At 53.5% G+C, this 19,983-nt stretch overlaps 3 protein-coding genes across 3 annotated transcripts in view; all 3 read left to right on the top strand.

The window, feature by feature from the left end:
- COL7A1 (collagen type VII alpha 1 chain) overlaps positions 1-4,990 on the top strand; it is a 30,713-nt gene extending 25,723 nt beyond the window's left edge. Inside the window, exons 96-118 of the mRNA XM_049777291.1 lie at positions 61-96; positions 206-265; positions 353-397; positions 579-614; positions 703-738; positions 801-857; positions 964-1,035; positions 1,359-1,430; positions 1,543-1,578; positions 1,744-1,824; positions 2,023-2,076; positions 2,152-2,205; positions 2,280-2,342; positions 2,728-2,790; positions 2,892-3,008; positions 3,091-3,168; positions 3,254-3,307; positions 3,419-3,467; positions 3,784-3,816; positions 3,970-4,059; positions 4,176-4,265; positions 4,348-4,545; positions 4,932-4,990. Of these exons, the coding sequence (XP_049633248.1) occupies positions 61-96; positions 206-265; positions 353-397; positions 579-614; positions 703-738; positions 801-857; positions 964-1,035; positions 1,359-1,430; positions 1,543-1,578; positions 1,744-1,824; positions 2,023-2,076; positions 2,152-2,205; positions 2,280-2,342; positions 2,728-2,790; positions 2,892-3,008; positions 3,091-3,168; positions 3,254-3,307; positions 3,419-3,467; positions 3,784-3,816; positions 3,970-4,059; positions 4,176-4,265; positions 4,348-4,545; positions 4,932-4,948 (1,491 nt within the window). The 3' untranslated portion in view covers positions 4,949-4,990. The remainder of the gene's footprint in view (positions 1-60; positions 97-205; positions 266-352; positions 398-578; positions 615-702; positions 739-800; positions 858-963; positions 1,036-1,358; positions 1,431-1,542; positions 1,579-1,743; positions 1,825-2,022; positions 2,077-2,151; positions 2,206-2,279; positions 2,343-2,727; positions 2,791-2,891; positions 3,009-3,090; positions 3,169-3,253; positions 3,308-3,418; positions 3,468-3,783; positions 3,817-3,969; positions 4,060-4,175; positions 4,266-4,347; positions 4,546-4,931) is intronic.
- Positions 4,991-6,115: 1,125 nt separating this feature from the next.
- On the top strand, positions 6,116-6,436 carry UCN2 (urocortin 2). Its single transcript, XM_049777434.1, has one exon. The coding sequence runs from the start codon at positions 6,116-6,118 to the stop codon at positions 6,434-6,436; it is 321 nt and encodes a 106-aa protein (XP_049633391.1).
- Positions 6,437-12,313: 5,877 nt separating this feature from the next.
- PFKFB4 (6-phosphofructo-2-kinase/fructose-2,6-biphosphatase 4) overlaps positions 12,314-19,983 on the top strand; it is a 29,311-nt gene continuing 21,641 nt past the window's right edge. Inside the window, exons 1-3 of the mRNA XM_049777371.1 lie at positions 12,314-12,475; positions 18,648-18,764; positions 18,914-19,010. Of these exons, the coding sequence (XP_049633328.1) occupies positions 12,379-12,475; positions 18,648-18,764; positions 18,914-19,010 (311 nt within the window). The 5' untranslated portion in view covers positions 12,314-12,378. The remainder of the gene's footprint in view (positions 12,476-18,647; positions 18,765-18,913; positions 19,011-19,983) is intronic.

Raw genomic sequence — 19,983 nt, 5'->3', positions numbered from 1 at the left:
AGGTGTGGGCTGCTGTGTACCCCTGAGGGACACAGAACCTGTTTCTCATTCTGTCCACAGGGAGCCCCTGGGGCCTCTGGACCCAGAGGAGACAAGGTAGGTGGGACAATGTTGGGGTCCCCTCATTACCCTTGTTACTCCTCCAGTCTCACTGATTACTCTTTAACCCCTCACATCTCTTCCCTGGTGTCCTATTGATTTCCAGGGAGACCCTGGAGTGGGGCTACCTGGACCCAGAGGCGAGCGTGGAGAGCCGGGTGCCCGGGTATGTCTTTCCTGCCCTGTAGCCAATGGCCTTTACCCTGTTCTCTTGGCTTCCACTTTCAACTCAGTGACTTCATGTTCCACCCAGGGTGAAGATGGCCGGCCTGGCCAGGAGGGACCCCGAGGACTTGCGGTGGGTGCTTTTGGGGAGCATAGGGTGTGGTTCAGTCCCTGGCTGCTGCCTCCGTGCTCCCCTCAGACCGGTCTCCTCCATGGCCATCACCCCCTTGGGCCCTCTCAGTTCTCCCCTGCCCCTTGTGCCCCCTCACACTCCCTCAAGTTCCCTCACTCCTGGCTTTTTTCTCATCATCCAGGGGCTCCCAGGTGGCCGAGGAGAGCGTGGGGAGAAGGTACAATGGAGGGGAAGGTCCCTGGTGTGTGGGGCAAGGGTTTGGGGCTTCTTCCTCTGGGTGACCTTGCTTTATTCCCACCCAACAGGGTGAAGCTGGAATTGTGGGACTAAAGGGTGAAAAGGTGAGTATGACATGGGGGGGGGGGTGATGGGAGCTGCCTCTCACTGACGATTGTCCACTCAGGGTGACTCAGCCGTGATTGTGGGACCACCGGGACTCCCGGGTGCCAAGGGGAACACGGTGAGTGGGGCTGGACCGGTACAGGCTGGGGTGGTTGGTGTGAGAGCTCAGACTTCAAAGAGCACGACACCCCAGTCCTAACCCGGTTCCTCTGACCCTACCTCAGGGAGAACGTGGGCCTCGGGGTCAAGATGGTGACAAAGGTCCCCGAGGAGAGAGTGGGGACCCTGGAGAAAAGGTACAAAGAAGAGTGTGGGATGGGGGGCTCTTAATGAGCTTGAGGGGTGTCTGAGAGGATGGGGACTCTCCGGGGGGCAGTGAGGACTCAGGGGACACCCTGGGAACCGGAAGGGGATCCCTGGGTGTTGGGGGCACTCTGGGTAGGGTTAGGGGTCCATCGGTATGAAGCAGGGACAGGGATGGGTCCTGAGATGAGACGGAGCTGGAGCTTTGTCCTGGCAGGGCTGAGCCTCTGGGGCAATGGGTGGGAGCAGCCCTGTTACCTAGGGGCCCAGCTCTTCACTTTTCCTGGTTCTTATTGTCCCACCCCCTTCCCCCCAGGGCGCCAAGGGAGAGCCTGGTGACAAGGGCTCAGCTGGTTCACATGGAGCTCGGGGACTCACAGGACTGAAGGCAAGCAGAGCCTTGTGGGGGCCCCTCTAGTTCATGACTATGGGCCACTTGGGTGCTCAAAAGCATCCTGTGTAGCAGTGGCTGAGGACCCTCCTCCATGTGCTTTCTACAGGGCGAGTCTGGTGCAGCGGGGATTCCTGGGGATCCGGTAAGATGCTTTTGCTCCCCCAGGCACCCCGTTCCCACATGATACCTCATAGAGGTCCAGGGCTCCTATGACCCCAGGCTGGCCCCAAGCCCTGTCCTCCCACCAGCCTGGATTTTCATCCCCATCAGTTATTTGGAGTGACCTCACACTGACTTCTATCCCCAGGGACCCCCAGGAAGGGATGGGACCCCAGGCATACGAGGAAACAAAGGAGATATTGGCTTCATGGGCCCCCGGGGCCTCAAGGTCAGTGAACCTCCTCCAAGTCTCTTCCTCCTTCTGAAGGGCCTGATGTTGAGGCAATCTGGGATTGGGTTGGGGTATCCAGGATTGAAACAGGGTGTGAGGGCAGAGGTGGGAGGTGTCAGAGGCTTAGAGAACTGGCCTCGATTATCAGGGGTGAGAGGAGATTTCTGGAACCTTCCCCCTGATTTTTCCCCTCAGGGTGAACGAGGGATCAAGGGAGCCTGCGGCATGGATGGAGAGAAGGGAGATAAGGTAAGAGGGGCAGGGGCTATGATGTGGGTTCTGGGGGCCAGGGCCCGAGGCTGACCCCTGTGTGTGTGCCTGCAGGGAGAAGCAGGTATCCCCGGTCGCCAGGGGCTGGCAGGACGCAAAGGAGACACAGTAAGTGGATAACCTTCCTAGAATCAGGACGGGGGCACAGAGGCCCAGTTCTCATGTCTTCTTCTCTTGTCTAGGGCGAGCCAGGAATGCCGGGGCAGTTGGGAGCCCCTGGGAAGGAGGGTCTGATCGGTCCCAAGGTATGGGGCTCCATGCATAGCGGGAGTAGGAGGGGCTAAGGGAGCCCCGATTAAGGGCACTGGAAGGCTGGTGCTGATGGGAAGGTTATAGATATATTGGGGTCATGGTGGGGATTTTTGATTAAGGGATGGGAGGGGGAAATGACAGGGATACATGACTTGGAGCTAAGGGGCTACAGTGGGGGTCAGTGTCTGAGTTTGGGGTCAATGAAAAGGGAATAAATGTAGTGGGGTAAAGGGTGCTACAGTGGAACGGGGTACCTAGGGCTCACAGCAGGCTGAGGTCTGGGCAGGTAGAGCTTGGCTGGTGGAAGGTCATAGCCACTGACCTCAGGGTGCTGTGGGAGGCCATAGCAAAGGATCTCATTCTGCTTTCTGTTCTCAGGGGGACCGAGGCTTCGATGGCCAGCCTGGACCCAAGGGGGATCAGGGCGAGAAAGGGGAGCGGGTACGTCAGGCCAAGTTACAGGAACTGGAGGTTATCATGCCTTTCCAAAACGGTTCCATCTTTCAGGGCTCTGACCACTAACCCTGACCTCTCTCCCCCAGGGTCCCCCAGGAATTGGGGGCTTCCCAGGTCCTCGGGGCAATGACGGCTCTAGTGGTCCCCCTGGGCCACCAGGCACTGTGGGTCCCAAAGGCCCCGAAGGACTTCAGGGCCAGAAGGTAAGTTAAGGGGCTTCTGACCGGAACTCTGAACCTACAGTTCCTGCTCACAGACTCTGACCTGCTTGTTTGCACCCCATAGGGCGAGCGGGGTCCACCTGGAGAGAGTGTGGTGGGAGCCCCCGGGGCTCCTGGAATCCCTGGAGAGAGAGGGGAACAGGTGAGTGGGGATTCCTGGTGTAGGGTCAGAGTGGGGTGACTGTGGGTATCTGCTCTCACAGTCTGGCCTCATGCTTTGCACACAGGGGCGCCCAGGGCCCATAGGCCCCCGGGGAGAGAAGGGAGCCATGTCACTGACGGTGAGTGAGTGTGGGCTGGGGCAGGCTGGGCCTTGACACCCGTGTCCCTCCCTGAGTCCTGTGTCCCCCAGACTGGCCCCCTCATGACCCCCTGTGGGTTTGTGCTCCCAGGAGGATGACATCCGGGCCTTTGTGCGTCAGGAGATGAGTCAGCATTGTGGTGAGTGGACCCATGCCCAAAGATGGGGGCAGACAGGGTCCCCAGAATCTGTAGGGGTCAACAATCATGGGTGGACAGAAGGATGGGCACGGGTACCTTGGACAGACATAGTGACAGGCCCCACAGGCAGCTATGGAAGACCACATTTTGTGCAGGGGAGGGGAGCACAGAGTTCCCCCACCCAGCTTGGCAAGGGTGGGGCCTGATAGACCTGAGGACCATCTCATTGTCTCCATCTGTCTCTGTCTGTGCATTCTTTCTCTGTGTGTCTCTCTCTGGCGTCATCTCTCCCTGCCCCTCGGCCCCGTCCCTCCAGCCTGCCAGGGCCAGTATATTGCATCTGGATCAAGTGAGTCGTTTTCTGGAACGTTCTACTCTCAGAACTTTCCTCCGCATCCCACACCTCCCCTGGTGGGCCCATTCCTTGTGTCCCCTCGGTAGGGCCTGGGCTGGGGTGACCGCTGTGATGAGCCCAAAACCTGGGTCCTGCTCCTTGCTTCAGGACCCCTCCCTAGCTATGCCGCAGACACAGCCGCCAGCCCCCAACTCCACGCCGTGCCTGTTCTTCGAGTGTCACCTGTTGAGGAGGAAGGTGAGGAGAGTGTGGATGGACACACAGCGGGCAGGAGCGCAGGAACATCCGCACAGAGGGTGTTTGGCCGGTATCCTGGTGGCTGCTGTCAGTCAGTGAAACCTCCCTGTGCTCAGGCCAAGGCCCCCCTGAAGATGATGAAGATGAGTACACTGAGTATTCGGTGGAGGACTACAAGGACCCAAGCCCTGCTTGGGATGGTGAGGGTGAGCACGGGGTCTGGACCCCGGGGGTGGGGGGTCAGGGCAGTGAGCTGACCCTACTCATAGCTTCACCCTCCGGGTCCAGACCCCTGCTCTCTCCCGATGGACGAGGGCTCCTGTACGGCCTACACCTTGCGCTGGTATCATCGGGTGGGGGTCAGCGGCCCCAACGCCTGTCACCCTTTCGTCTACGGTGGCTGCGGAGGGAACGCCAACAGCTTTGGGACCCGTGAAGCCTGTGAGCGCCGCTGTCTTCCCCACGTGGTCCAGAATCAGGAAACAGGTATGGGAGGAACCTCCATTTGGTCACTGAGCTCTTCCAGCCCCCATCCTTGGTAAGGAACCCTTGCCTGGGCCCCCTGGAATAGATCCTCTAAAACAAAGGGTTGGTTAAGCAAAGAGAAACAACTGTGGGTTGAGACTGGAGCGGTGGTACAAGCAGTAGGGAGTTTGCCTTGCACGCGCTAACCTAGAATGGACTGAAGTTCCCGGCGTCCCATATGGTCCCCGAAGCCAGGAGCGATTTCTGAGTGCATAGCCAGGAGTAACCCCTGCGTGTCACCCGATGTGGCCCCCCCCAAAAAAGAAACAACTGTGGGGTCTCCACCATGGTCCCCTCAAAGGCCTGAATCTGGTTCTCCTTCTTGAGGTCCTACCCTCTGACCCCAGGTGCTGCCCGGAGCTGAGACATGACGCTGAGCAGGAGTTCGTGTCCCCCATGGAACCGTCTCAGCAGGACCCTACTGTTTCCCTTTGGTGCTAGAGGCCTGCGTGCACGAGAGCACGCACGTGCCTGTCCGTCATTTCAGTGACTTGGTCCCTGGGTCTCGCCTTCCCCCCTGAGGACAAACCCCCATTGTGGCTGCTGCCCCCCCGGCAGATGACTCAGCGCAGGGGTAGCTGTGGGCCCCGCGGGTGTGGTCTCATCCTACCCGCTCTGGACCCCAGCCAGTGATGACGTGGTGCTGACTGGGGGGGCATTAAAGCTGCTGTTTTAAAAGGCTCCTGTTGTAACTGCCTGGGGACATGGGGTTTTGGGGGACAAGGGGAGGTCATCACTATATGGTAGGGGTGCAGGGTCCCTCTGCCCCATGACCCTCATTCCCCAACTGGTTCCCAGAAAGGAGTAGATGGTGTGTGTGTGTGTGTGTGTGTGTGTGTGTGTGTGTGTGGTGTGTGGTGGGGAACGCTGAAATGAGTCCCCACGGCCCCCAGGAAGGGTGAATCATAGGTGGGGTCTGCCTCATGCTAGGAATCATACCCAAGGGTGTGAGGGGGATAAATGAACCTTGAAGGCTCAGGGTTACCCCAGAACAGTGTAACTGGCAGTCCTGCTGCCCTGGAGACTTGGAGCCTTTCGGTCGGTGCAGGCTGAGACTGGTAGGATTGGGGTTGGATGGGATGGGCAGTGCCTTGGGTGAGGGAATGTAGAACTCCTGGGTTATTGGAGTCTCTGGTTTTCCATGTTTCTCCACCTGGCTGGGACTTTACCCATGCTTTCTCTCTGACTTGGATTTCTCCAGTCTCCCTCTTTGGGCCCACCACCCCCAACTCATTCATCTTTCTTCTCTCCCTGTGTACAAATGTCCATCACTTTCTGTCTCTGTCTTGTTTTCTGTCTCACTCTTTCTGTCCCTCTGACCCTTCTCTGGCTCTGTGTTGATGTTCTGTCTCTCTCTGGTCTCATCAGTTCTCCTGTCTTTGTTTTTCTCTGTTCCTGATCTGGCTTCCCTAACCTCCATGCTGTGATTCCGTCTGTTTTTCTGCTCTGCCCGTCTCACTTTGTCTGGGAGCCAGAGCAGAGCAGAGCCTCTACCCTAAGCCTTTTTTTCTCCTCACAGCCTCACCTCATGATGACCAAGTGGACTCTACTGATGCTGATGGTCCTGACCTTGGTCAGAAACCCCCTTATCCCAGCGACCCCTGTCCCAGCCTTCCAGCATGTCCCTCAGGACTTTTCCCAGGGCACTCCCTACCCTGTGATCTCAAAGAGCCCCTCCAGTTCGCTGTGGGATCACCCCCAGCCCGGCCCCCGCCCTGGCTCCCACATCACCCTCTCTCTGGACGTTCCCATGGGTCTCCTGCAGATCTTACTGGAACAGGCACGGGCCAGGGCTGTTCGAGAACAGGCTGCTGCCAACGCTCAGATCCTGGCCCATGTGGGCCGCCGCTAAGCCTCATGGAGGCTGCCTATGCTGGGCAACCCCAGACAGGAAGACCTTGATGACAGCAGCCAAGCTGGACATGGGGACACAATTCTGCCTCTGGATACACAGCCATGGGACTCAGGCCATGTGTCCTCATACGCTTAGAGTTTGGACAGCCTGGACAATGCCCTGTGGGGCTGCCATCAAGCAGAGCACCCCACAGCAGACACACTCTGCCTGGAAATTTGGATACAGCCGTGGAAGGTCCCTGTCATATGGCGTCTTGCCTTGTCTGGGTGCCCTGCAGTCGCAGAGCATTGGGCCGCTGCTACCACCTGTGGTTTCTATCATGCCACTGTCAGGGACGTCAATATAGGAGCCCCACATGGAAGCCGAGACGAAGACCAGGCCTGCAGGTCACCACTAGGGGACATGCTGCTGCAGGCCATATGTTCCTGAGGCCTCTTTGGCTACTATTGGTCACACCTGGGAAGCTTCACCTGTATGATGCTTATGTGTGTGTCTGTGTCTGACACTGCATGAGCACAGAGGGGGCTGCAAGGGGGTGGGACACATAGATATTTATCCCCCATAGCCTGAATGAAGAAGCTTTGGCATGAAGTCAGACTCTGTCCTCCCCTCCCTTGACCCCTTGGTCCTTGGATGCAAGGGACAGAGGGGGGCAACCCAACTCTGCCTCACACTCATGGGATTGTCCGGAGCAAAGAAACTCACGCCCTCCTCTGCTAAGTGGAGAGATGCCACTAGGCTTCCTGAGAGCATCATACACGTTGTGTACCTGAGGTTCCTGTCTGCAGGAAGTGCTAAATAAAAGGGGTGGTTTGAGACTGGGGTGGAGGAGAATCCACTCAGCCATGGACACAGGAGGGGAGTCCTAGTGAGCTGGCTGCCCCTCTCCCCCCAATCTCACTGCCCCGCTGCTTCATGTGGACAGTCAGTTTTGCCTTCTCTTGCCCTCCAGCTGAGCTGGAGTCTGTGGACAGGTCCTCCAGGCAATGTGGACGTCAGGTGGGAGGGACTCCCTTGCTATAGAGACATAACCTAGGCAGGACTCCTGTTGCCCAAGGTGGGGGCACTGCAGAGATCTCTCAACATTAGTAGCCTTGGGGGGCGGGCCGGAGGCGGGCCGGGGAGGCGGGTGCTGTGGGCTGGGGCTCCTGTGAGTCCGGAGGGCGGGGCTGCCCTCCAAGCTGCAGGGGGCGGCAGACAAGGCCAGTCCCAGTGCAGGATGGACAGAGGCCCGGAAGGAGGCAGCTCTCTGACAGACCGGGGTTCGGGGAGCAGGAGGCAGGGTAGGAATGACCTGCTTGGAGAGGTGGGAGAGTGGGCAAGAGATCTGGATATAGTGGGGTTAGTAGTGGAGGGGCTGGGAGGGTGGTGAAATGGTCTCTCCAGGTAGAGGGGTGCTAGGGGAACAAGCGTCTGTCAGTGGCCCAGAAGAGGGGGAGCACCGCTGCCTTGCAGGGCAGAGGGGGCTGGGCCAAGGGAGAACTATAAATAGCATCTCCCTTCAGCCAGGGGGGAGGGACCGTCAGCTGGAGCTGGCCAGGCCCTCCTTGCTGCCCTTTGCTGGCCTCCTAGGGGTCATAATAAACCAGGCCCCCCATGAGGGTCACACAAGCTTGAGGAGGTCCAGAGGCTCATTTGGGACGTTTTTTCCTTCCTCCAACATTCTAGGGCATCTACTGTGTGTTTGGGGCCAGTCCTGAGTTGCTCTCAGCATCTAGCCTGTGCTCTGTCCTGTTGGTGAACCGAACCCCTCTGGGTTTCATCTGGGAATTCACAGCTGCTCTTGGGGTCCTTTGAGCCACTTCTGTGGACCCTTGGCCAAGCTAGGATCCCTACGGGCTCATAGCTGGCTACATAACCAAAGTTGGAAGCTCATCCTCTCGTCAAACTTCAGGTCTTGAGAGAGAACAAGGGAAGGTGCCTTATGAGCAGAGGAAGCTGCTGGAACTCCCAGGGGCAACATAAGGGGAGAAGAGGAACTGGGTGTGCCAAGGACAGGCACAGGGTTTGTTGGGCTACGTGCTTTCTTGGGCCGCCATGTGGATCTTTTTCCGGTTTGGTTTCATTTTGAGTAACATCTGGTGATGCTCAAGGGTGGGAATTACTCCTGGCAATGCTCGGGGACCAAATGGGATGCTGGGGATCAAATCTGGGTTGGCTGCATGCAAGGCAAGTACCCTATTCGGCGTTGTACTATCGCTCAGGCCCCGGCCATGTGGATCTTAGTAGTAAGCAACGAGTTCTCTATGTGTTATACTTCCTGGGAACAGTTTGGTGACTGGAAAGAGTTTGACGATCAAGGATAAAGCACGCAGCTGGGAGCCAGTGATTCTGAAAGGGGGTGCAATGGTTAGCACTCCTTGCTTCTCTTGTTCCTGAGAAGTGTCAAGATTGTCTTGCTCAGCTCAAGTAGCACTGTGAGCCTACATACTGAGCAGGATCTGTTCACCCTCGAGTGTATGCTGCCATGATTAGGCCCAAGCTAGCCAGAGACTCATCAAGCATGTTTCCCCTCACCCGGGAAAGCCAGCCCATTTTGGGGGTGACCCCAAATAGTGAAAAAGTCTCAGAGTCAGTTCTGTCTGGCAGGAAGGGAGCAGGAAGCCAGGACAGCATTTCTGTAATGGGAACAAGCAAGTGACTAATATGGAGGTGAGAGGTACAGTGGAAAGGGGCACTGGGTTTAGGAGGCTGAGAATTGAGCTTTTTACCCTGCATTGTAGACAGATCTGTCTCCCCCTTCCTCAGTTTCAGATCAGAGAATTGGGGTTATAGGAGCAGAGAAGGGGAGTTTGTGATAGCTGTGTAGTCTGGCCTTCTGGAGGGACCCACACTCCTCTGTGGTTTGCCTGTGATTGACTCTCTTCTACTTGCATAAATGGAAATTCCTGAGAAGTGCGACTTTGATTAGCTGGATGCAGGGATGATTTCCTGAAAAGGCCCTGGCTGTTTCCACTCATAGGCTTGATTAACTGCACCAGAGTGGTAGATTCCTGTCGGTGCCAGAGGAAGATAGAGTGTGATTAGGGTTTGAGTATGCAATGACCAAATCTGTGGCCAGTGCTTTACCTACCCAAGGCAGAAGTGGACAGAGGGCTGACTATGTGGGAATGAATAAATGGCAAGAGCAGTTGGAAATAGGTGGTGGGTACAAACTGGATGGGTGTGAACTGACTATGAGTATGTTCAGAGCTGCTGGGTATGAAGGGATGGAGGGAAAGGTGTGAACACTGCAGAGTGAGGATGAGAAAAGAAGTGTATAGCTTTGTCTAGGCTGCCCCCTCATGCCATGTGGCAATTAAAGCTGATTTGAGGGAACATCAAGATGGTTCCAGCATGTAGACTAACTATTTTGATTTATATGTTTTGGGAAGTTTCATTTGGGTCACACCCAGCAGTGCTCAGGGGCCACTCCTGGCTCTGTGGGGCTATGTGATGCGATGCTTGGAGAACCATATGTGATGCTGGGATTTGAACCATGGGTCACAGCCACAGCTGCTGCATCCTAGGCAATTGCCTACTAAACCTTTGTGCTATCTCTCTGGTCCCTGAACCTTTATTTCTTATCAAATGGCACCTGTGGGCGTGGCCCTGGTGCCATGCTAGGCAGTCACTGGGAGTAAATTACAGTGCTTTATCAAGGGGTGTGGTGGAAGATAGGCCATCAAGAAGATTGTGTGACCCGGATTCAGCAGTGTGGAAGGGGGCTGGGCCGAGAGTACAGGAGGCTTGCAGAGTAGGCTGAGGAGAAAGTGAGTTGGACATTCTTGAACTTCTGGATTTTTTCTTTTTTTTTCTTTTCTTTTTTTTTTTTTTTTTTTTTTTTTGGTTTTTGGGCCACACCTGGCGATGCTCAGGGGTTACTCCTGGCTGTCTGCTCAGAAATAGCTCCTGGCAGGCACAGGGGACCATATGGGACACCGGGATTCGAACCAGCCACCTTTGGTCCTGGATTGGCTGCTTGCAAGGCAAACACCCCGCTGTGCTATCTCTCCGGGGCCCGAACTTCTGGATTTTTTCCTAGATCCTTGCCATCATTGCATTTTCAGAGACAAGAGGAAGATGAATATTCTGATAAATTTTAACAGTAATGTGCTTCCGAATGACTTTTTGAAATAGATATTTAATCTTTGCCCAAATCTTCTAAGATTGAGGATGTGCACATTTCATTTTCCTCATAAATACAGAGGCTCATTTAAATATGTATGAACACATATGATTTAAAATATCAGTAACAGGGGTCAGAGAGATAGCATGGAGGTAAGTCGTTTGCCTTGTATGCAGATAGATGGCAGTTTGAATCCTGGCATCCCATATGGTCCCTCATGCCTGCCAGGAGTGACTTCTGAGCGCAGAGCCAGGAGTAACCCTGAGCACAGACAGGTCTATCCCCCCAAAAAAGTGATACCTGAGTTTGAGCCCAACACCTTGGCACCTAGAATAAACAAACAAATACATAAATTTAATTGGAGGACATGAAACCTTGGAAGGTAAAATGATACTATCAGAACTTGAATTTCTGGCTAGCTTGGGTCTACTCATGGGCTACAAAAGCACAGGGAATTGGCAATGAGCTCCCCAGCAGCCACAGGAAAGAGAAAAACACAATCAATTATGAAATTTGTTCTAAGTCCCTCTGAGATTGCGGAGCAATTTTTAGTCTGCTAGAGAGAAGCCAGAAACTTTTGTGAGCCAGGAAATGTCTCAGGGCCGGGTGCCAACTAGCGGTTTAGGGCAGGAGGCTTTTAAGGGTGTGGTAATTAACAACAGAGAAATTAGAATTTTTGCACGGGCCCCCTGCTAATCCTAGCCAACCATGCACTGCGGCTCATGTAGGCCCTGACCCCAAAATATGCAACGCCCCCAAAAATATGCAAACCCTACCCCCACCCTCCTGGGGGACCCTGAGATCTGAGTGAGAAAGAAATCTCGGGCTAAGTGCCATGGGGGAGAAGGGGACCCGGCCACAGCGTTCAGGGAAAGGCCTGGTGCGGTTCAATTCGTCTATTTATTTAGTTATTTATCTATCTATCTATCTATCTATTTATATATTTATTTATTTTGGTTTTGGGATCCCACCCGGCAGTGCTCAGGGGTTACTCCTGGCTCTATCTATCTATCTATCTATCTATCTATCTATCTATCTATCTATCTATCTATCTATCTATCTATCAATATCTATATCTATCTATCTATCTATCTATCAATCAATCAATATCTATATCTATCTATCTATCTATTTTGGTTTTGGGATCCCACCCGGCAGTGCTCAGGGGTTACTCCTGGCTCTATCTATCTATCTATCTATCTATCTATCTATCTATCTATCTATCTATCTATCTATCAATATCTATATCTATCTATCTATCTATCTATCAATCAATCAATATCTATATCTATCTATCTATCTATCTATCTATCTATCTATCTATCTATCTATCTATCTATCTATCTATCTATCTATCTATCTATCTATCTATCTATCTATCTATCTATCTATCTATCTATCTATCTATCTATCTATCTATTTTGGTTTTGGGATCCCACCCGGCAGTGCTCAGGGGTTACTCCTGGCTCTATGCTCAGAAATGGCTCCTGGCAGGTACAAGGGACCATATGGGATGCGGGGATTCGAACCACCGTCCTTCTGCATGCAAGGCGCACGCCCTACTTCCGTGCTGTCTGGAGAGCATCTTTCAGGCCGGGCTGCATCCCTAACGCCGCCCCCAGGACCGCGCCTTGTGGTCCAAAGGAGGGGAGGCGCACTGCGCACGCGCACCGGGCGGGGCGTGGCCTTCTCCGCCAGGGGCGTGGCCTGCCGGGAGCTCGGTGGTGTCATCGCGGTGGGCGTGGCGGGGGCGTGGCCTTCCGCGGCCCTAGCTGGCCCGGGTGCTGCTGAGTCCCCAAGCCGCGCAGTCGGACTCCAACGGGCTCCCGGGATGGCGTCCCCCCGGGAACTGACTCAGAACCCCTTAAAGAAGATCTGGATGCCTTACAGCAATGGGCGGCCCGCCATGCACGCCTGCCCGCGCGGTGGTGAGCCGGGGATCGCGGGGTGCAGGGTTGCAGCCCAGGCCACCACCTACCTACCTACCTGGGCAAGGGAGCTGTCATGGGGTGCTCAGGTGTGACAGGTGGGACGATCGGGACCTGCGGGAGCTGCTGGAATTTGGGGGGTGAAGCCAGCAGGAGCAGGCAGAGGCCGGGAATAGGGGTGGCAGGCCAGGGGCGGGGATTGGCACGGTGGCAGGCGCCTGGGTTTGGTGGGTTTGCTGGGTCTGACCACCATCACCTCTTGCAGGCCACGCCTCCTGCACACCCCACTTTCTCCAGCACCTCAAATCTCACTGCCCTGGCAGCCCTCAGCTCTAACCCCCCTTTGCACCAGGCCAGAGAGCTCCTGCTAGGATCTGGCTCAAGGCTGCCTGCCCCTAGGGGGAAATGAATGTCTTGCATCTCTTCTGCCCAGGGATACCCAAAAGCCCCCAGAGATGGGCAAGTCTTCCAGGGCCCATCACCCCTGGTCTTCACCACCCCCCTAAGCAACTCCAGACCTCCAGACAGCATTTGGGGAAGGAGCTCAGGGAAGTGCAGCAGTGGCCTGCAGACAGAACACGGTGCCATTTGGGCCTGTCTTGGTGCCTGAGGCGCAGCAGCATCTGGATGGGGGGGCTGTGGGTGTGTTTTGGTTTGGTTTTGGTTTTTTTGGTTTTTGGGTCACACCCGGCAGTGTGACCAGGGTTCCTCCTGGCTCTACACTAGGGAGGAATCTAAGCTAGGGAGTTCGAAATAGCAAGGAGACCCCAGTGGAAGAAATGATCAAGGGCTGTCACTCTTTCTTGGAGTCCTGGAGGGCTGATTTTTCCTTGACTTTCTGCTTCTCCCTAAAAGACTGTCTCCTTCTATGAACAGGCAAAAGAATGAGCATGATGGTTGTTAAGAAGCTATTGGAATATCCTGAGTGGTGCAGTTGTGGATGTGTAGAAAACCAGATGGGCTCTCTGAGCTCTGCATGGGTCTGATAAGGCAGAAGAGAATATTCAGTGCTCAGGTGCTTGAAGCCCAGCCTGGGGCCATGGCTTGGCATTGGAGTAGGATTTGTGTGTATCTCTTGCCACACCAGTAGATCCTGATGGGTGTGACTTGGCTTCAACTCTACCTTATGGTGTTGGGTCCTGGCAACCTAAGTGACTTTTGTAATTTTTGTCATTTTGTAACTTCAGTGACTTTTGAAATTTCCTCTCACCCCCCACTTTGCTTCTTGTTCCACCCAAGTGGGGATTTGAAACACCAACTCTGACCCAATCCTGCTTGGAGACTGCTGAGCCCCAGAGGGGAGGGACTTGCCCAGGTCTCAAAGTCCCCAGGGCAGGTCCTGTGTTGCTTCTTTTTTTTCAGGGAGAACTCTGTTTGTTTTTGTGGTTTCTTTTTATAGGTGCAGCATGCACAGGGACTGTCAGCCCTAATGTTTCTGGCAGGCCTGGTGGTGACTTGGTGGTGGGGGGCCACATCTGGCAGTGTGGGGGGAGAAGGGGTACATCGGTGCTGGGGAACAAACTCAAAAGTCTTATACCTGGACCTGGAGAGATAGCACAGCTGTGTTTGCCTTGCAAGCAGCCGATCCAGGACCAAAGGTGGTTGGTTCGAATCCCGGTGTCCCATATGGTCCCCCGTGCCTGCCAGGAGCTATTTCTGAGCAGACAGCCAGGAGGAACCCCTGAGCACCGCCGGGTGTGGCCCAAAAACCAAAAAACCAAAAAAAAAAAAAAAAAAAAAAAAAGAAAGAAAACAGAGTATTTGTCTTAAAAACAGCTGACTGGGTTCTGATCCCTGGCACTGTACTGACTGGATTCTGACCCCAAACACCACCAGGGGTCACTTCTACATGTAGAGCCAGGAATAGGCCCTGAGCTCCAGTGGGAGTATCCTTCCCAATACAAACAAAAACAAAATTACAAATAAATGAAATGTGACTCTTACCTGAGCAGAGGGGACTTGTTTTTTTCATACTCTTTGATAACGCTATGTGTAAGATATGGGTTGACTCAGCACAAGAAGGCTTCCTGGAGGAGTTGGCACTCAAGAGGCCAAAGATGAATCCAGAAACTAGTGTAGGGTTTGGGTCCTGGGCAGAGTCTTGCTATTGGCAGTGGGAATGAAAAAGCAGTGCGGGTCACATTTGTTGTCTGCACACACCTCCAAGCCAGGACTAGTGTCTGTGCAGGTTTTATATTTTTTGTTTTTGTTTTTTTTTGGGGGGGGTTTTGGGTCACACCCAGCAGTGCTCAGGGGTTACTCCTAGCTCTACACTCAGAAATCGCTCCTGGCAGGCTCAGGGGATCATATGGGATGCCGGGATTTGAACCACCGTCCTTCTGCATGCAAGGCAAATGCCTTACCTCTATGCTATCTCTTAGGGCTTGTCTGTGCAGTTTTAGCCTGGGTACATAGACTAGTTGACTTGGTTGGAGAACCACAGAACAGGACAGGTGAGAGGATGGAAGATAGATGACCACTGGTGACTTGAATTTAGGACTCTGGAGAGAGAGAGGAGGACCCAGGATCGCAGTGGGTCAGTGCTCAGGGATCACTCCTGTTGGGGCTTGGAGGACCATATGGGAAGCTAAAGATCGAACTCATGTCAGCCACATGCAAGGCAAGTGCTCTACCCACTGTACTACCTCTCAGGCCCCTGGTTTGTTTTTAGGGGTTTGGGGTAATGAGTTTATTTTTATCTGTGTGTCGCACCAAGGATTTTATCCTTGCAAAGTTGTTCCAGTCCTAGGCTGCTCTATCTGAAAGAGTCCTTCCTGGTAAGCCTTGCTCACAGAAGCAGTCAGGAGGCAGTTTTGGAACCCATTCCAGGGATTTGTGGCAGCCCCCAGTATGGCACTACCAGTAAGCACCCTGCAGCATCATTGTCACTTGTCCTAGGCCCCTAAGTCTTAGAGCAAACAGACAGGAACAGCTTATGCAATCCACTGTGATTTCCTTCCTCATATGTGTAGTGTCCTAAGCGGGTGTGTTGCAGTTCCGTTACTCCATATCAGGGAGGCCCAGAGCTGTGGTTGCAATGAAATGCCCCTCGCCGTGTCTAGCTGAAGCTTGTTTCGGGATTCCCTCCGGTGTTGGTCTCTGCTTGCAGTTTTCCTGTTGTGGGGCCCTTCCTGTGTTTAATTACCATAAGCAGAGCTGTTGTGCAGGTACTTGTACTTTGCTTGCGGTTTGGGGGCCTTTCCTCGGAAGTTTATCTCGAAGTCCAGAGGTAATGGGTCATTTATCGCCCTGCTGTTGTGCCCAGCCCTGGTGTGGACTTCTGGCCCACTCTGGAGTGCATGTGGGCCCAGGGTATATAGCTACCCAGTGCAGTGAGAAGGGCCAGGATGTCTCTGGAAGATGGAAAACATGATGGTGGATGTTTTGACTTTAGGGGGCAGTGAGAAGGGGTGCATGCAGATCCACACTGATCTAGGGGTTGGCTCTAAGAGCGCTGGCCCTCGGGTGCAGGTAAGGCCTTATTAACTTAATTTTTTCTTGCCTTGACTACTGCTGAAGTTTTCCTGCAAGTTTCTTTACTTTTTTTTTTTTTTTTTTGGTTTTTGGGCCACACCCTGTGACGCTCAGGGGTTACTCCTGGCTATGCGCTCAGAAGTTGCTCCTGGCTTCTTGGGGGACCATATGGGATGCCGGGGGATCGAACCGCGGTCCGTCCTAGGCTAGCGCAGGCAAGGCAGGCACCTTACCTCCAGCGCCACCGCCCGGCCAAGTTTCTTTACTTTTGCACCCTGTCAGCTTACTTTTGTCCTGGCGATCCCCACCTTCCTTTGGGTCTGAGCAAAGTCCGTGATCAAGAGCCATGACAAGCAGGTTTCTTTGATTCCATGTTGGGCCTCTCTGGAGACACAGGCACCTCTGTACCCCTAGTCTAGAAGACACAGGTGCTGAGGGACTGGCAGAGAATGAAGCCTTCGGGAAGTGCAGTGGTTCTGTCATGGAGACATTCAGACATGAGTGACATTGTCCAAGCCCTATGCACTCCAATTCCATTGAGGAAGACAAGCTGAAGGACAGGGCGCACAGTCGGCTTAAGGAGGCCACCAGGGCACTGCAGGGGCGAGGCCAGAGCCCAACCTCTGCCCATCTGTACTTCTCTGTGGTTTCACCTGGCCCGTGGCCTGCAGATAGTGAAAGGGGCACTTCTGAACCCTGAACCCCAGATGCTCCCCCAAGTCTGGCTATCTGCTGCCTCAGCATCTGTCCCAGCAGGCCAAGACCTTTTCCACCACCAGCCTCGCCCGTGCAGCTGTTCTGGTTGTCACTCTGACCTAGCGACTCTGGTTGCAGGGTGATGTCAGAAGGGTGCATCTATGGTTGCAGCTCTGATGGCCCCCTCTCTCTGTGTAGGTTTCAGATTCCCCCCCTGGTCCCCCTCCTCCTGCCCTTAATGTTTGAGCACCCCCTCCCTGCCAGGCCTAGGAGCCTGAATGGCTGGAGGCTGCAAAGCTGACCCAGGCGATATTCAGAGGGCAGAAACATTGGTGAGAGGATGGGGATGGAGGGTAGGGGGCAGCAGGTGGGTGGGCAAAGAATACATCGAAGAAATAGCATTTGTGCAGGGCTTGAAGTAAAGAGATTCACCAGGGAGGGTGAGCAGCAGCAGGCCGTAGGTGCCACAGCTGCGAATGGCTGTTGGGTGGCTGAGTTCCTGGAGGCCAGGCTGGCCCTGACTAACCTCTGGCCTTTGGCTCTGTCCTCCAGGTACCAGAGTCCCAGCAGTGCGTAGCCTGGGACGTGATGTAGTTTGATCCAACTCTGGCTGCTGGTCTTGCAGGGTCAGGCTTTCATCTAGACAGGCCTCTGCGAGGAGGGGGTTCCAATGGGGGTACCCAGGGAGTGATATGATGAGGCTGGAATTATCTCACTGTCAGTCCTGTGGCCCCACTGTAATTGGAGGCAGTACCCTGAGAGGGGTTATAGTCCTTGTTTGATGCTATGGTTTTTTTGGGGGGATCATGTTTTTTTTAGTGAAGGGAGGTATAATATACATATATATGTGTGTATATATATGTATCTATATACATATATATTTTTTTCTTTTTGGTTCTTGGGTCACACCCGGCAGTGCTCAGGGGCTACTCCTGGCTCTCAGAAATTGCTCCCGGCAGGCTTGGGGGACCATATGGGATGTCAGGATTCGAACCACCATCCTTCTGCATGCAAGGCAAATGCCCTACTGCTGTGCTATCTCCAGCCCAGGGAGGTATATTTTATTAAATAAAACTTAGAGAAAGAGGAGGCTGGAGAGATATAGCACAGCTGTAGGGTGTTTGCCTTGCACACAACCGACCCAGGACCAACAGTGGTTCAAATCCCTGCATCTTATATGGTTCCCTGTGCCTGCCAGGAGAGATTTCTGAGCGCAGAGCCAGGAGTAACCCCTGAGCACTGCCGGGTGTGACCCAAAAACCAAAAATAAAGTAAAAAAACTTAGAGAAAGATATGGGAAAGGGGAGAAGGAAAGGAGTCCATGTTCAAGAGAGAACATGAGTTTGAAACATAGAGACAAGCATAGAGACAAGCCAGTGAGGGACCAGAGCAATAGTATCCTGGGTATGGATGGCATTTGCCTTAGTTAACTGCAGCTGGCCCAAGTTTAATCTACAGCACCTCTTAAGATATCCTGCCAGAATGGGCCTGCCAGGATTGATTCCTTAGCACAGTCAGGATTAAGCCCTGAGCATCATCAGTTATGTCTCAAAAAAAAAACATAATAATAATAATAATAAATAAATAAAAGAAGAGAGACAAACAAATGAGATACATGTTTATTTATTTTTTTACTTATTTTTGGTTTTGGGTCACACCTGTTGGTGCTCAGAAATTACTCCTGGCTCTGCACTCAGAAGTTGCTCCTGGCAGGCTCAGGGAACCATATGGGATGCCTAGATTCGAACCAGAGTCCGTCCTGTGTTGGCTACATGCAAGGCCTTACCACTGTGCTATCGCTCTGGCCCCCTGAGATTATATGTTTAAAGGAGAATACAGACTTGAATAGCAAGCCTTTTTTTAAAGGCTACTTTATTGTGAGAATTACCTTTAGTGGTGTTGAGGTGGCCATGTGGTGGTACCCAGGACCTTGCCCGAGGCTGTGCTCTACACAGGATTTCCAGCCAAACCCAGCCTAACCTGTGTTCTTCTTTCCTTCCAGTCTGTATGACCAACTGTCCCACGCTCATTGTCATGGTGGGCCTGCCTGCCCGGGGCAAGACCTACATCTCTAAGAAGCTCACTCGCTATCTGAACTGGATTGGTGTGCCCACAAGGGGTGAGCCAGGGCCCTGGCTTTTGGAGGAGGGATGAGCCGGGTTTTGGAGGAGCAGGGAGGAGAGGAGAGAGGGCAGGACTTGGGGCAACGCTTGCGGTTGGATCTGGGGTAGGTGGCTGCGTGGAAACGGAGGCTTTTCTTTCCCACAGAATTCAACGTGGGCCAGTACCGCCGGGACATGGTCAAGACCTACAAATCTTTTGAATTTTTTCTCCCAGACAATGAAGAGGGCTTGAAAATTCGGAAGTAAGTGTGTGTGTGTGAAGAGGGTCCTAGATATATGTGAGTGTATTTGTGTGTATATTTTTGAAGAAGGTCCCAATATATGTGAATATGTTTGTATGTATATTTATGGAGAAAGTTTTTATTTTTTATTTTATTTTGTTTTTTTTTTTTTGTGTGTGTGTTTTTGGTTTTTGGGTCACACCCAGCAGTGCTCAGGGGTTACTCTGTGCTTAGAAATCACTCCTGCGGGGCCGGGCGGTGGCGCTGGAGGTAAGGTGCCTGCCTTGCCTGCGCTAGCCTAGGACGGACCGAGGTTCGATCCCCCGGCGTCCCATATGGTCCCCCAAGAAGCCAGGAGCAACTTCTGAGCGCATAGCCAGGAGTAACCCCTGAGCGTCACAGGGTGTGGCCCAAAAACCAAAAAAAAAAAAAAAAAAACAGAAATCACTCCTGGCAGGCTCGGCGGACCATATTGGATGCTGGGATTTGAACCACTGTCCTTCTGCAGGCAAGGCAAATGCCTTACCTCCATGCTATCCATGGAGGATTTTAAAGTATGTGATTAGTGTGTGTTTGTGTGTGTATATCTGTTTGTTGTGTGTTTATGGAGAAGGTCCCGCAGCACACATGTAAGATAACGCCTGAGCCCAGGCCTTCTCCTGTTTGATTTTTCAAGATGAGGTAGGGATGGGGTGTGGAGGGTTGGGGTCAGGTGGGATGGCTCTTTCTCATTAGCCTGTCCAGCCCTAGTGTCCATGACACTTGGAACAGCATCCTGAGGTGGGGACGGAGGGGTCTTGGAGAGATGAAGGTGGCTTGGCCAGCACAGGGTGGGATGCAGAGGCTCTAATGGCCTCTGAGAGGGCAGAGGCCAAAGTGAGTGCAGAAAGAGGACTCAGGGAGGACTCATATCCTGACACCTGCTCGGGTGTGGAATGGGGATCTTTCCTCAGTCCAGGATCACCGTCTCCTGTCCATTTGAAGGATTCTTGGC

This window comes from Suncus etruscus, chromosome 7, assembly GCF_024139225.1.
Source record: "Suncus etruscus isolate mSunEtr1 chromosome 7, mSunEtr1.pri.cur, whole genome shotgun sequence".
Lineage (NCBI taxonomy): Eukaryota > Metazoa > Chordata > Mammalia > Eulipotyphla > Soricidae > Suncus > Suncus etruscus.
The sequence above is the reverse complement of the archived record's forward strand: the minus strand, read 5'-3'. Positions and strand labels throughout refer to the sequence as shown.

Bases quoted from the DNA above. Each gene is read 5' to 3' on its own strand.
- UCN2 (XM_049777434.1), top strand. From the start codon at position 6,116: ATGACCAAGTGGACTCTACTGATGCTGATGGTCCTGACCTTGGTCAGA.